At 56.7% G+C, this 15292-nt stretch overlaps 2 protein-coding genes and 1 pseudogene across 2 annotated transcripts in view; 2 read left to right on the top strand and 1 right to left on the bottom strand.

The window, feature by feature from the left end:
- Positions 1 to 1186: 1186 nt before the first annotated feature.
- The window catches only part of DPP9 (dipeptidyl peptidase 9), a 50235-nt gene continuing 36129 nt past the window's right edge, over positions 1187 to 15292 (bottom strand). The window contains exons 14-20 of the mRNA XM_017847145.1: positions 14754 to 14884; positions 12138 to 12429; positions 11170 to 11316; positions 9867 to 10019; positions 9081 to 9223; positions 5806 to 5917; positions 1187 to 2611 (exon numbers count right to left, since the gene is read on the bottom strand). Of these exons, the coding sequence (XP_017702634.1) occupies positions 2519 to 2611; positions 5806 to 5917; positions 9081 to 9223; positions 9867 to 10019; positions 11170 to 11316; positions 12138 to 12429; positions 14754 to 14884 (1071 nt within the window). The 3' untranslated portion in view covers positions 1187 to 2518. The remainder of the gene's footprint in view (positions 2612 to 5805; positions 5918 to 9080; positions 9224 to 9866; positions 10020 to 11169; positions 11317 to 12137; positions 12430 to 14753; positions 14885 to 15292) is intronic.
- LOC108512075 (translation initiation factor IF-2) lies at positions 9264 to 9842 on the top strand (the record flags this gene model as incomplete). Its single annotated transcript, XM_017847139.1, is given in 1 exon segment — positions 9264 to 9842. A coding segment is annotated over 1 exon segment (579 nt), but the record flags the coding sequence as incomplete, so codon positions are not given.
- Positions 11352 to 12131, top strand: LOC108512107 (uncharacterized; annotated as a pseudogene).

The following is a 15292-nucleotide window of genomic DNA, read 5'->3' as shown; positions in this document are numbered from 1 at the left end:
AGGACTTTGGGAGGCAGATCACTTTGAGCTCAGGATTTTAAAAACTGCCTGGTCAAGATGGCAAGACGCCGTCCCTATAAAAAAGAGAAAAACATTAGCTGGGCATGATGGCTTGTGCCTGTAGTCCCACTCACTTGGGAGGCTGAGGCCAGAGGATCACTTGAGCCATTGAGGCAGAGGTTGCAGTGAGCCGAGATCACACCACTGCACTCCAGCCTGGGTGACAGAGTGAAACCCTGTGTCAAAAAAAAAAAAAAAAAAAAAAGAAAAAGAAAACAAGGCTGGGCACAGTGGTTCCTGTAATCTCAACACTTCTCAACACTTTGGGAGGCCAAGGTGGGAGGATCACTGGAGCCCAGGAGGTCGAGGTTGCAGTAAGCTGTGATTATACCACTGCATTCCTGCCTGGGTGACAGAGGAGCAAACAGCAGATTATTCTACAGACCCCACTAATCATGACATGAAATCTGTCACCTAAAGGACAAGATTCGATCACATGAATTTTTTTTTTTTTTTTTTTTTTTGAGACATGGTCTTGCTCTGTCGCCCAGGCTGTAATCCACCCACCTTGGCATCCAAAAGTGCTGGGATTACAGGTGTGGGCCACTGCGCTCGGCCTCGTATGTTTTTTTAAGCCCACTTTTTTTTTTTTTAAGTGGAAATTTCCAAAGGATGGAGCAAGTGGATCACGCAGGGCAGTCCATCCCTGCTGTCAGAAACGGAGCCCAGATGCCCCGCACATTGCCAACAGGGTCTCCCTGGGTGTCTTGGCTGTTGGGACAATGTGAGGAGGTCCTTGGCTTGTCATGGTCCTCAGGGTGCAGAGTCTCAGGTAGAAAAGGAGGCGTCGGCCGGGTGAGGATCCAGCATGGAGGATGCTGCAATTTGGGTTGTACTGAGGCTCTGGGGAGCCTGGGGGGTCAGACCAGGCCACACATGACAGCCAGAACTGAGTCCCTGGAGACCGGTAGACCTTCCTAGACCAGCAAGGACAGGACTACCCTCATCAGGTGGCTGGGGCCATCCTCTTTGGGTCAGTCTGATCAGGGCATGGTGCCCAGGCAGCTCCAGCACCCCAGCAGTCTTTGAAGATGGCAGTACCCTTTTGCTGTGTCTTGTCTGTTGCCCCCCAGAAGCCCCTCCCACTCAGGAGCCCCAGGACTTAGAAGGAACCTCAGGCAGGTGACATGTTTCCATCTGGAATCGTTTAATGTGTCTACTTCTTCCACGCATAATTATAAAAGAATAAGAATCGACAAAAATATTTTCTTTCCATAATATGTAGAGGTGGTTTGTTTCTGTTTTTTTTTTTTTTTTCTTTTCTTTTTACTTTTTTTTTGCCCGCCCTGGCAGAGCTCTTGGCGGGGAGGGAAGGGGAGGAGGAAATATAACCCTGAGGTGGGGATGGTTCAGCTCCCAACCCCGGAACCCCCGGTGTGTACGGGCCAGGCAGACACATGTGGCCGGGCGGCTGGGCTGGGGAGGGGACAGCCGCCACTGACCAGCAGAGCGTAGAAGTTCGGTGCGTTTCAGTGCCTGCCTGAAAGCTTGGGGACAGGAGGACTGTCCACAGGTGGTGCCCCCTGTGGGCCCTGGCTGCTCCTCATGTGGGGCCCGCATGACCCTCTGCTCGGGCTTGGGAAGAAATGGAGCCTACCAGGTGCTAGGTTGCAATCCCGCTGCCCGGTGTGGACCCCGAGCCGCAATTTAGGCACCCCTTGCTTTCTGTCTTTTTTTATTTATTTTGAGACGGAGTTTCGCTTTTGTTGCCCAGGCTGGAGTGCAATGGCGCAATCTCGGCTCACTGCAACCTCAGCCTCCCAGGTTCAAGCGATTCTCCTGCCTCAGCCTCCCGAGTAGCTGGGATTACAGGCGTGAACCACCACGCCCGGCTAATTTTTTGTATTTTTAGTAGAGACAGGGTTTCCCCATGTTGGTCAGGCTGGTCTTGAACTCCCGACCTCAGGTGATCCACCCGCCTCAGCCTCCCAAAGTGCTGGGATTACAGACGTGAGCCACCGCGCCCGGCCTGTCTTTTAAATAATTATGAAAAATATCCCCTCAAACAGAACACAAACATGAAGTGGGGAAGGCCGGCGGGGGGACAGGCAATTGCATGCTTGGGTGCTGGGGATGGTGGCTGGCCGGGCCAGGGGACCGAGAGGTCACAGGGAGCCCCAGGCAAAGGGCAGCCCGCTCCTCTGAGTCTCTTCTGGCCTCTCCAGTGCCCATCAGCGTGTGACCTCCTCCTCCCAGAAGGCGGGGAGAGCAGGGGCTGGCCCGAGACCACCATCTCTCTATCTCGGCAACCAAGAAGCAGCGGACATAAAACCCAGGAGCATTTTAAAAAGGATAAAAGGCGTCGGGGCGGTGAAGGCAGCGGCTCCTTGGAGCTGGCCAGCGCGGGGCGGGACAAGGTGCCTCACTGGGGCCCGCGGGCCACTCAGTCCCTTCTGCCTGGTCCCCGCGGAGGCTGCAGCCACTTGTGCTGTGATGTGGTGGCTCCCGGCGGGCAGGCTCAGAGGTATTCCTGTAGAAAGTGCAGCAACGTGACTTCATAGTGCTCGCCCGACTCGGGGCAGCGAATACTGTGTCTCTCGTTGGGGTAGATCTGCGGGAAGACAGGAGGCAGGGCTGGGGGACGTGGCTGGACCACCCCTCGTCCTAGGCTCCTCCCTTATTCTGGCTCAGGGCATCCAGGAGTGCGCAGGTGCTCTGAGGCCCACGGATCTGGGTTTGAATCCCACCTTGCTGTTGACTTGCAGTGTAACTCTGGGCCCCGCTCAAAAATGGGGTGAATCCGGACCTCACAGACTCTTTGGGAAGGTTTGGTAAGACAAAGTTTACAAACACCTTGCAGTGTGTGCTTGCACAGAGCAAAGATTTAGGAAGAAACCGTGTGCCTCTTTCCCCCAAACCTGCTGACGGGCGAGCAACTCATCTCTGTGGAGGTGGCTGAGGCTTCAAGCCTCAGGAACATCTGCTGCCCTGGTCTCGAGCCATTTCCACTTTCCAAAAGGCATGTGACTAGCTCTGGGCCTTAGGACAGCTGTCTCTGAGGATTTGTGAAGCGTTTTCTGGGTCCTCTTAGCACCCAAGGGGGGATCAAGCCAAGAGGCAGGTAGGGACACGGAACTCCCCAGGCTCCTGAGACCTGGCCCAGCCAACACCAGGCCGGGGGGGTGGATCCACACAGGGGGTGCAGGTCCTGCCTCTGGCCACGAAGGAGGGCTCTGGGGGCACTGATGGACAACCCCTATAGCTCCCCACTGCCCCCTAGGGGTTGGTAGGACCAAGGCATGAAAATAACCCCAGATTCTCCACAAAGAACCCTGGGACTGGCTGGCAGCAGGGGCAGGTGGCCCATCTACACCACCTCCTGCCAGTGAGATGGGTTTCTGAACCATACCCTCCTCTCCAGGCTCCTGGCCCCCACCCTTGCCCATCACCCTGGGAATGCACCAAGCCACCCACTGGTTTCCCCTCCTCTACTCTTGCCTTCTTTAATCCATCCCTGGATGAATCAAGAGTTTGATGACACCATCCCCAACCTAGACCTCTGCAAGGACTTGCCAGTCTGACATCAAGACCAGCTTCCAGGTCCTCCTGCCCCAGGCACCTCAAGGGCCCACTCCTTCCCCAGCCCAGGCACTGGCACTCCCTGGGGCAGACTCTGCTGCCCTTGCCACCAGCCATATGCGCATGTTATGCCCATGCCTTTATGCTACTCTGGGTCCCAGCTGCCTGGTTACTTTTTCCTCTTGACCTAAGAGAGCAGAGAGAGGGTCTGTCTGGTTCCCCAGTGAGCTTCCAGACCAAGCCCAAGACCCGGCATGTGACAAATGTGATTTGTGCACAAAGAGGGCCTGGGGCCGCCAGCCACCTGGTCCAGATGTTTTGGGGTCTTGGAAACAGAAGGTGAAGTGCACTTTCTCTGTCCTACACAATGCCATGTTCCCACCCCACGGCCTGTTTCATCTCACGTTCCACTTCCTGTGGGGAGGCAGTGAGACAGGACCCTGGGCCCACCCTGCGTGCTGAATGCTTTTCTTTTCTTTTCTTTTTGGAAATGGAGTCTCGCTCTGCCGCCCAGGCTGGAGTGCAGTGGTGCGACCTCGGCTCACTGCAACCTCTGCCTCCCAGGTTCAAGCGATTCTCCTGTGTCAGCCTCCAGAGTAGCTGGGACTACAGGCATATGCCACCACACTCGACTAATTTTTGTATTTTTAGTGGAGACGGGGTTTCGCCATGTTGGCCAGGCTGGTCTCAAACTCCTGGCCTCAAGTGATCCACCCGCCTCGGCCTCCCAAAGTGCTGGAATTACAGGCGTGAACCACCACGCCCGGCCTGAATGCTTTTCTGACAGACTTTGGCCCGAGCAGCCTCCGAGGAGGCGGAGTTATCATGTCCGTTTCAAAGACGCAGAAACAAGGTGTAAGGGTAAATGCTATCCCAGCTACCTGGCCCCTGGGAGGGCAGTGGGCTCGGGTCTCAGGCTGGGAAGAGACATCTGAAGTTCTATTCCAGCCCCGCCTCACATCACCCCCGGGGCTGCTTGGGATGTAGGGTGTTGGTGGAGGGTACTGCCAAGAGATCAGCTCAGCACGCCACAAGGCGGCTCTGCCTCCCTCCTGCTCTGCGGCCTCATTTCCCGACTCTGCTGAAAGGCAACAGGGCGCTCCCCACCGGACAGAGCATGCAGAGGCGCCCAGGAAGCAGAAATTGTCTGCAGTCCACAGGTATAATAAAACCTGGCCCTCTTGCCTCCAAGATACCTCCCGAATCTCCTGCCGGAACAACTATGGACCACGTCCCACTGTGCCCCACAGCCCGTCCACAAAGCAGCCAGAGAAATGTGGGTCAAACGGCAAGACGCCCCACTCTATACTCTGCTCACAAGGCCGGGACACCTCCCATCATCTTCAGATGGAAATCCAGCCGAAGCCCAACCCCCACCGAGGCCCCGCCCCTCTATAGCAGAAGCCCCACCCTCCTCACTGAGGCCCCCAACTTCTACAGCAGAAGCCCCACCCTCCTCACCACTGAGGCCCTGCTCCCCGACCGAGCCCCACACTCTTCACTACAAAGGCCCTTCCTCACACCGAGCCCAACCATTTACTGCAGAAGCCCCACCCACCGCAACACTGAGGCCCCGTCCCTCTGCAGAAGCCCCACCCACCGCAACACTGAGGCCCCGTCCCTCTGCAGAAGCCCCACCCTCCTCGCCAGAGGCCCCGCCCATAACCCATGCCCACCCCTTAGCGCAGAAGCCCCGCCCACCTAGACTGAGCCCCACGTTGCTGCCAAGGCTCCACCCACTCCCCCCCACTCTCCTCCCGCTCGGTCCCCCAAGCCTGGCTGGCTCCACTCACTCTAATACCCTTCACTGCTGCCTCCTCGAGGAATGCTTGGTCCCAGCCCCTTAGTAAGGAGCCTACTAGGGCCTTCAGCACCCAGCGGTTTCTTCTACGCAATTTCTCAGTTTCAAATAAAGACCGTCTGTGGGGCAATTTCGGTAAGCGTTCCTCCCTCTATTAGGCCCGGAGCAGGGGTGCGTGTGGCAGCCCCCGACCCCGTGCTCCCAGCACCGAAGGCAGGCGGAACCCTGAGCTGTCAAGACAGGACTGATCCATCAATGGCCCCGGGAGCTGGGAGGGCGGGGGCATGGGGTAGTGGGGTGGGGGGCTGGGAGCCCCAGATCCCCCAGGGAAACCCTGATCACAGTGGGAAGCCACCCCGCCCCGCCCCCCACTTCCCGGGCTCTGTCGGCTCGGGGAGGTGCCGAAGCCCCCAAGAGCCACCCACCTGGAGCTGGTAAGGTTTCCCTGCTCGGATCAGTTGGGAGACGAGGAAGTTTGTGTGGAAAAAGTGCACGTTTTCGTCCAGGAAGCCATGGAGGATGAGCAGGCGGTTGGGCCTGGTAAACAGAGGGGTAAGGGTCTGAGGCCAGGGATTGTCTGCGGGGTAGGAAGGGAACTGATCACAAGGTCAGGAGTTTGAGACCAGCCTGGCCAACATGGTGAAACCCCGTCTCTACTAAAAATATATTTTAAAAAAATTACCCAGGTATGGTGGCAGGTGCCTGAAATCCCAGCTACTTGGGAGGGTGAGGCAGGAGAACTGCTTGAGCCTGGGAGGCAGAAGTTGCAGTGTGCTGAGATCGCGCCACTGCACTCCAGCCTGGGCAACAGATCGAGACTGCGTCTCAAAAAAAAAAAAAAAAAAAAAAAAAAAAAAAAAAAAAAGATTCAGTAGCGATACATGCCTGTAGTCCAGCTACTGGGCTGGCTGAGGTGGGAGGATCGCTTGAGCCCAGGAGGTGGAGGCTACAGTGAGCTATGATCATACCACTGCACTCCACCCTGGGTGACAGAGCAAGACCCCATCTCTAAATTAAATTGAAAAAACAAAATAAAAATAAAACCCCAGGCCGGGTGCAGTGCCTCATGCCTGTAATCCCAGTACTTTGGGAGGCCAAGCTGGGTAGATTGCTTGAGTCTAGGTGTTTGAGACCAGCTTGGGCAACATGGCAAAACCTTGTCTCTACAAAAATATTTAAAAGTTAGGCAGGCGTGGTGGTGCACACCTGCGGTCCAGCTGAGCCTAAGGCAGGAGGATCACCTGAACCCTGGGAGGGTGCAGTGAGCTATGATTTAAAAAAAAAAAAAAAAAAAAAAAAAAAAAAAACTGGGCACGGTGGCTCACACCTGTAATCCCAGCACTTTGGGAGGCCAAGGCAGGTGGATCACTTGAGGCCAGGAGTTCAAGACCAGCCTGGGCAACATGGTGAAACCCATCTCTACTAAAGATACAAAAATTAGCTGGGTGTGGTGGTGTATGCCTGTAATTCCAGCTACTCAGGAGGCTGAGGCACCAGAATTGCTTGAACCCGGGAGGTGGAGGTTGCAGTGAGCTGAGATTAAGCCACTGCACTCCAGCCCAAACAACAGAGTGAGACTCTCTCAACAAAACAAAACAAAACCCACCTAGGTCTGCTGCTCTCTGTGGTCTGGAGTGTGGCCTGGGCTACTGGTGAGGCCAACATGTGGCCTCACCAGAATCGGCTGCCCTAGCCCTTCCTGGCCGATATGGGAGCCAGTGGCCACACGTCGCTGTTGAAATTCCAGTTTACATTCATCCAAGTTAACTGAACTTATAAACCCATTGAGACAGAGCACAGATTGGTGGCTGTCCCGGGACAGGGAGTGACTGCTAAGGAATAGGAGCAGGGTCTGACACTGGAGTACCGGAAAGGTTCTGGAACCAGGGAGCGGCCACACAACACTGCAAATGCACCGAGGGCTGCTTTAAGGTGACTTTTAGGTTCTGTGAACTTCACCACAATAAATTATTATTATTATTATTTTTATTTATTTATTTATTTATTTTTTTTGAGACGGAGTCTCACTTTGTCCACCAGGCTGGAGTGCAGTGGCGCCATCTCAGCTCACTGCAACCTCCACCTCCTGGGTTCACGCCATTCTCCTGCCTCAGCCTCCTGAGTAGCTGGGACTACAGGCGCCCGGCACCGCGCCTGGCTAATTTTTTGTATTTTAGTAGAGACGGGGTTTCACCGTGGTCTCGATCTCCTGACCTTGTGATCCGCCCGCCTCGGCCTCCCAAAGTGCTGGGATTACAGGCGTGAGCCACCGCGCCCGGCCAATTATTATTATTTTTTGAGACAGAGTCTTGCTCTGCCCAGGTTGGAGTGCAGTGGTGTGATCTCAGCTCACTGCGACCTTACCCTTCCAGGTTCAAGCGATTCTCCTGCCTCGGCCTCCTGAGTAGCTGGGATTATAGGTGTGTGTCACCACACCTGGCTAATTTTTATACTTTTAGTAGAGATGGGTTTTCACCATGTTGGTTAGGCTGGTCTTGATCTCCTGATCTCAAGCGATCCACCCACCTCAGCCTCCCAAAGTGCTGGGATTACAGATGCGAGCCACTGTGCCTGGCCTATTGTTATTATTATTGTTTTTGAGACAGTTTCTCTCTGTCGCCCAGGCTGGAGTGCAGTGGCGTGATGTTGGCTCACTACAAACTCCACCTGCCGGGTTCAAGTGATTCTCCTGCCTCAGCCTTCTGAGTAGCTGGCATTACGGGCATGTGCCACCACTGCTGGCTAATTTTTTATATTTTTTTGTAGAGCTGGGGTTTTACCATATTGGCCAGGCTGGTCTCGAACTCCTACCTTAAGCGATCCTCCTGCCTTGGCGTCCCAAACTACCCAGGCAGATTCTTTTTTTTTTGAGTCGGAGTCTCGCTCTGTTGCCCAGGCTGGAGTGCAGTGGCACTATCTTGGCTCACTGCATGCTCCGCCTCCCGGGTTCACACCATCCTCCTGCCTCATCCTCCCGTATAGCCGGGACTACAGGCGTCCGCCACCACGCCCGGCTAATTTTTTGTATTTTTAATAGAGATGGGGTTTCATTGTGTTAGCCAGGATGGTCTGGATCTCCTGACCTCGTGATCCACCCGCCTCGGCCACCCAAAGTGTTGGGATTACAGGCGTGAGCCACCGCACCTGGCCTGTGCCCAGGAAAATTTTTAACCCTCCAGGTGACTGCATGGGACTCCAGGGAACATTTTCTGGAGACGTGCCAGAAAATGGGAACACTGTTTTCTCTCCATCAGAGAATAAGACCCATGTTAAAAGCACAAAATGGGACATCTGAGCTGGTCCCTGGCCCTGTGGACATCTATGTCCAGAAGCACAAGACAGAGGCTGTGACGGGGCCCCGTGCAGGATGCAGCACAGGGGAGTGGGGGACGCCTGCCTGTGAAAAGCAATGACTTGAACTCCCTCATCTTCCCCAGGGCAGGGCTGGGAGCCTCCTTCCCCAGACAAGCATCCCCAGGTGTCCCTTCCTGCAAGGTGCAGTGAGGAGAGAGGGTAGGCAGGAGGGAACTGTGAGCCACATGCAGGCAGACGCCACCACAGGACCACAGCGGGGAGGTGGGAGCATGGCCTGAGGCTCCTGGGGTGGGGCTGGCTGGGGCAGGAGGGCGCCCTGATGGAGACAGCAGGTGCAGGGTGCAGAAGCCCCAGGGAGGACTGCAGGGCAGGGCAGCGGTCTTACTCGTTGGGCAGCTTCTCCACGTGCAGGGCCACGGAACCCGCCTCATAGCCATGCTGGTTGTTCTCGGGGACGTCCATGTAGCGCTCAGTGTACCCTGTGTCATAGGCCATCCAGACGGTGACTGGGGCGCCCGCGATGGCCACCTGAGGGACACAGCAGACAGATGGGGGCAGAGGGAGAGAGAGAGAAACAGGCGTCGGGTCCTAGAGCCAGCATCAGCCGCCGTCCCGAGGCCGCCCTGGAGCCCGTGAGGAGCGCTCATGCACTGTACAGGACTGGCAAGGGAGGGTCCCTCAGACCGCGTGGCCCCTGTGGACGGTGTGTGGCTCGGGGTTGGGCAGGGCGCCACAGGCGGGCAGGTGCGGCCCCTCCCCGCCGCCGCAGAGGGCCGGGTCCCACTGCCCGTCTGCCTCCTCCTCCTCCTCATCGCCGCCGCCCCGCAGTGCCCTGACTGCCGCCGGCCTGGGGCCCCCCCGCCGCTCTGCACACCATGCCCCACCTCTGCCCATCCGAGGCCGGGGTCCCGGGCTCAGCCTCCCACAGAGAGCTGCTGGCGGGGTTTTGTGCAGCCGGATGCCATCCTGCGGTCGGCGGTGGCGGGCAATGAGGAGGGGGGCTCGGCCCCGTGGGGCTGCTGCGGGGAGAAACAGCCACGTGGCAAGGCCCCTGCCGAGGCGCCTCCCCGGGGGGTGGGCTCCGGGTGGCGCGGGCGGTGGGCAAACGCGGCGTAGTTGGGGAAGGGGGCGGGGAGGGGCGCGGCTGAGGCCGGCCAGGGGTGGGACCCACCTTGAACACTTGGGGCTTGTGGATTAGCCCCATGAGCGACAGGAAGCCCCCGTAGGACCAGCCATGGATGGCAACTCGGCTCAGGTCAATGAAGCCATACTTCTCCGCCACGAACTGCAGGCCCTCCACCTGGTCCTCGATCTCCACCTGGCCCTGAGGGATGAAGCCGGGCACCTCTCAGTGGCCTCCTCCCGGTGTGCCCCTCCCCTGCAGTGACACCTCTGCTTCTTTCAGGGCATCTCTCCTTGTTGGATGAAAAGTGGCTCACTGGAAACCCCCTGTCCCTTCAGGCCCTGCCAACCCTGCCCGCTATCTGGGTGGCTGGACAGATACAGCAGCCACCCTGCTCTGCCACCTCCTAAGTGAGTGGCTCTGGGAGTCACATCCCCTCTCAGGGCCTCAGTTTGCCTATCCCTAATACAGGGACATCAACAGGAAGAGGACCCATTTTCCAGAGGGTACGAGGAAGAAAAAGACAGGGGTGCCCAGGCATGTGCAAGGGCACAAAGAATGGCTGGTGCCGTCGCTGTCGTCACTACCAGCCACATCCCCACCACCGCCACTGCCACAGTTTCAATGCTGGTGTCCCCTCTGAAGTCCATGCTGAGGTCCCCACTGCGGCCTTTAAGTAACTGAGCCATGGGGCCCACTCATGTGAATGGGATGAGGGGCCCTTATAAACAGGCCTGATGGAGGGAGGGCACGCCTTTTCCGCCCCTCGCAACCCCTCTGCCGTGTAGGAGGCAGCACAGGGCCCCTCTGGAAGGTGTGCCAACCAAGCGTCCTCCTGGGAACAGAGCAGCCCTCCCCGACACAGCCCTGCCTTGGCCTTGGACCTCCCAGCCTCCAGAACTGAGAGAGACTTTCATTCTTTATAAATCCCCAGGCTGTGAAGCTTTGTTCCAGCAGCGCAAAGGGGCTGAGATGGTCACCATCACCACCGACGTCATCACCACTGTCGGCACAACTTCCACGGCCACCGGCCCTGGCCAGCCCCGCCCTGGGGACTTCCCGCGGACCCGGCCTGGCCTGCGGTGTCTGGCTGCATCTGGGTTGCAGCCTCTTGGGTTCTGTGTGCTCAGGCACCAGGCAGGACGGACAGATGCCTCTGTCCCTGCAGGGCACAGCCCAGAGCTGAGCAGCAAAGCATACGTCCCCTTTTGTTCTAAAAGGTCATTGAGCCTGCGTCACCCCAACCAGAAGTGCCCTTCTGCGGGTGGTGTCCCCACGACCCACACCCACACGGCCCAGGGCTCCCTTCCCAAGACTGGAAGGACCCAGAGCAACAGGGAGGAGTTATTACCATTTGGTTTTTCAGGGCCCCTTCGAACCGAAGCCCCCGCTGACAGGAGCCCCTGCCGTCAATCACGACCACGGCGTAGCCCAGGGAGGCCAGCGTGTTGAGCCGCAAGTACTTGATGCCTTTGAAGGAGTTATTCACCAGCTGCACCTGTCGGGAGGTGAGGGGCAGCAGTACAGCAGGAGATGCCAGGCAGGACGGGCTGAGCAGGGGAGATGCCGGCAGGCTGGGGACTGGGCCGGGCCAGGCTGGGGCCTCAGAGCCTAATGAAGGCACCTTTGCCCTGGAGGCTCTGGATGGACACCTGGGAGTGACAAGGCGCGAGGGGCCCACACTCGGGACCCTGCTTGGGAGAAGGGAAGGCCGCTGTCAGGCTCCTTCTCAGCTGGGCCACTGCCCCAGTCCTGCCTGGAACAACCACTCTGGCACGATGGACAGTGGGGTGGCTCACTCTCAGGTGGGCCATCTGGGCGCTGCGGGGTGCTGAGCAGCCACTCTGGGCCAGGAGAACTCCCAGTGGTGATGAACCACAAAGTCCCCAGACATCGCCCCGTATCCTCTGGGGGAACAGAGCTGCTCTGGGTAAGATGTGCGCCTAAGATGGTCCACCTGCCAATCTGCTGCCTGCTCCTGACCCCTGCTCCAGGAATTGGGCCCAGGGCCCATGGCCACCTCTATACCAACCTGGAGACTAGGGGGCTTCCCAGAGGAACAGGGGAGAGTTAGCAGGCAGAGGGGTAAGGGGAGGCCATCCGGGAAGGGTGGGGAGCATGCAAACGGTCACAGAGGCAGGAGAGTGAGGGGCTCTGAGGACCCTGTGTAGTCAGGGCAGGCGGGATGGGCTGGAGCACCAGGCAGGTGGCCAGGGAGCCTCCTCCGGTTGACCCTTCTATGGCTGGCGCTTGAGTGGGGATGGGGAGTCCTCAGGTGGATGGTGGGATGGGGGCCTTGGGGAGCAGGTGTGCACCCACCTGGGGGCCTCCATACACAAAGAGGACGGTGGGGTGCTTCTTCCCCGGCTGCAAAGCGTGGGGCTTGTAGATCATGCCGTAGAGCCGCACGTCTGAGCGCGTGTGGAAGTGGAAGATCTCTGGAGGCACGTAATCCGGGGGGCAGCCTGCGGGAGACAGGGCGGCTATCTGGCTGCCCGGCGAAGCCACATCTGGCTGACACCCTTGTTCTGCTGCCCACCCCAAGCCTCGGAGGGTGGACCAAAGCACCCCCTCTTTTCCTGGGCTTCCCGAGAGTTGATAATTGAAAAAAAAAAACATTTTTTTTTTAATTAAAATAAGATTTGTACAGTTTTTGTAGAGATGGGGGTCTCATCTCCCTGTTGCCCAGGCTGGTCTCAACTTCCTGGCCTCAAGCGATCCTCCCACCTCGGCCTCCTGAGTAGGGTCACTGCTACTTTTGCAAAGCAACAGTGGCTATCCAATTAGGATGGTGGGGCTTTTTCTTTTTTAATTTTTTTTATTTTTATGTTTTTTCTGTTTATTTATTTATTTATTTTTTGAGACAGACTCTGTTGCCAGGCTGGAGTACAGTGGCGTGATCTCAGCTCACTGTAACCTCTGCCTCCCGGGTTCAAGCGATTCTTCTGCCTCAGCCTCCCGAGTAGCTGGGACTACAGGCACACGCCACCATGCCCAGCTAATTATTTTGTATTTTTAGTAGAGATGGGGTTTCACCATGTTGGCCAGGATGGTCTCGATCTCTTGACCTCGTGATCCACCCATCTCAGCCTCCCGAAGTGCTAGGATTACAGGTGTGAGCCACAACGCCTGGCACTTTTTCTTTTTTTTTTCAAGACAAAGTCTTGTGATCTCGACTCACTGCAACCTCCACCTCCTGGGTTCAAGCGATTCTCCTGCCTCAGCCTCCTGAGTAGGTAGGTATTATGAGGCGGCATGCACTCACGCCCAGCTTAAGTGTTTTGTTTTTTTTTTTTTTGAGCGGAGGTTCGCTCTGTCGCCAGGCGAGTGGCAGTGCCGGATTTCAGCTCCACTGCAAGCTCCGCCTCCCGGGTTTACTACCCATCTCCTGCCTTTCAGCCTCCCGAGTAGCTGGACTACAGGCGCCACCACTCGCCCAACTACTTTTTTTATATTTTTTTTTTAGTAGAGACGGGTTTCACTGGTTTAGCCAGGGATGGTCTTAATGTCCTGACCTCGTGATCCGCCGCTCCCGTCCGCCCGTCTCGGCTTCCCAAAGTGCTGGGATTACAGGCTTGAGCCATCGCGCCCGGCCCCAGCTAATTTTTTTGTATTTTTAGTAGAGAGAGGGTTTTACCATGTCAGCCTAACTTGTCTCGAATTGCTTGGTTTTTTTTTTGTTTTGTTTTGTTTTTTGTTGTTGTTGAGACGGAGTCTCATTCTGTCACCCAGGCTGGAGTGCAGTGGCGTGATCTCAGCTCACTGCAACCTGCACCTTCCAGGTTTGAGCAATTCTCCTGCCTCAGCTTCTCCAGTAGCTGGGATTACAGGTGCTCGCCACCACGCTTGGCTAATTTTTGTATTTTAGTAGAGATGGGGTTTCACCATATTGGCCAGGTTGGTTTCGAACTCCTGTCCTTAGGTGATCCATCTACCTTGGTCTCCCAAAGTGCTGGGATTACAGACGTGAGCCACCACAGCCAGCCATCGAACTCCTGACCTCAGGTGACCCGCCCACCTTGGCCTCCCAAAGTGCTGGGATTACAGGTGTGAGGCACTGCACCTGGCCCAGTTTTTTCTTTAAATAAATGTATGTAGGTAAATTTTGGTGGGGCAATTTATAGGAAGATGAGTAAAGGGTACTACAGGTCTATGGGTAGCAGAAGTTTACTGTGGAGGGCCAGATAGCAAATATATTGGGCTCTGGGAACTGGGCATGGCAGGGCACACGCTCTGTGCCGTGTCTCTGTGTCATCTGTTGCAGTAGCGCTATGTGGCCACAGACCATACAGAGGGACTGCACGTGGCTGGATTTGACAGTAGTCGGCCTGCTCCTAGTGCAGGCAGTCTTCAAACGTGGTACAGATTGGGAGTTTCAGGAAACAGTGCCTCGATCTTCAGGGCACTGGGGTTCTGGTCTCTTCCCCCACTGCTAGGCTGGGTGCCCTGCTGAGCACCTTCCCCTCCCTGGCCCCCATCTCTTCATCTGAAGCCAGGGCCCCAGCTCCTGGCCATGTCGGTGGGGACAGGAGAGGGAGGACTGGGCTGTGGAGGGAGGCCTGGGATCTGTTTCTGCTCAGGGGGCGAGGGCATCACAAAATGCTTTCCAGCCCACAGAATACCCGGCATATGCTGGAAACTCGTTGTGTCTAGAATGTTCCGGAAGCCCACCAACACAGCAGAGACAGGGCCAGGGTGGATTGTCCTTGAACTGAGTGAAGCCTGGGAGCCTGGCAGTGTGATGACCCACTGGTTTTCATCCTGCACTCTGTATATACAGTTTCGTTGATAAAGAAACACTTCATAGTGATACGCTGATGTGTGTGACGGAGCCAGCACTGGAACCCGGAGTCACCAAAGCAGGGTCCTGGCCAACCTCCAGGTTCTGGGCAAGGTGTCAGGTTGCCTCATTTCCTGAGGCCCCCCGTGACTGACCCTTTGCTCCTTTTTCTGATAAAGGCCTTGGAGTGTCGACTCTGAGCAGGTGCTGCTGTAGGTGGCAGTCTCCGGGCCCGGGACACGGTAAAGGGCCCTCTGCATGCTGCTGTGGCCAGGACTCCAGGGTCCTGGAGAAGGTGAAGTGGAAAGCCTGATAACCACGGCGGGTTTCAAACCAGTGTGGGTGGACTCTGGCATCCCAGCCACCGCTGTATGGAACACCACTGTTCAAAATGTTTTTTGTGTGTTTTTTTGAGACGGAGTCTCGCTCTGTCGCCCAGGCTGGAGTGCGGTGGAGTGATCTCAGCTCACCGCAACCTCTGCCTCCCAGGTTCATGCCATTCTCCTGCCTCAGCCTCCTGAGTAGTTGAGACTACAGGCGCCCACCATCACGCCCGGCTAATATTTTGTATTTTTTGTATTTTTAGTAGAGATGGGGTTTCACCATGTTAGCCAGGATGGTCTCAATCTTCTGACCTCGTGATCCGCCCGCCTCAGCCTCCCAAAGTGCTGGGATTACAGGCGTGAGCCACCGC

The sequence above is a fragment of the Rhinopithecus bieti genome, unplaced genomic scaffold (assembly GCF_001698545.2).
Source record: "Rhinopithecus bieti isolate Rb0 unplaced genomic scaffold, ASM169854v2 scaffold_28055, whole genome shotgun sequence".
Classification (NCBI taxonomy): domain Eukaryota; kingdom Metazoa; phylum Chordata; class Mammalia; order Primates; family Cercopithecidae; genus Rhinopithecus; species Rhinopithecus bieti.
The sequence above is the reverse complement of the archived record's forward strand: the minus strand, read 5'-3'. Positions and strand labels throughout refer to the sequence as shown.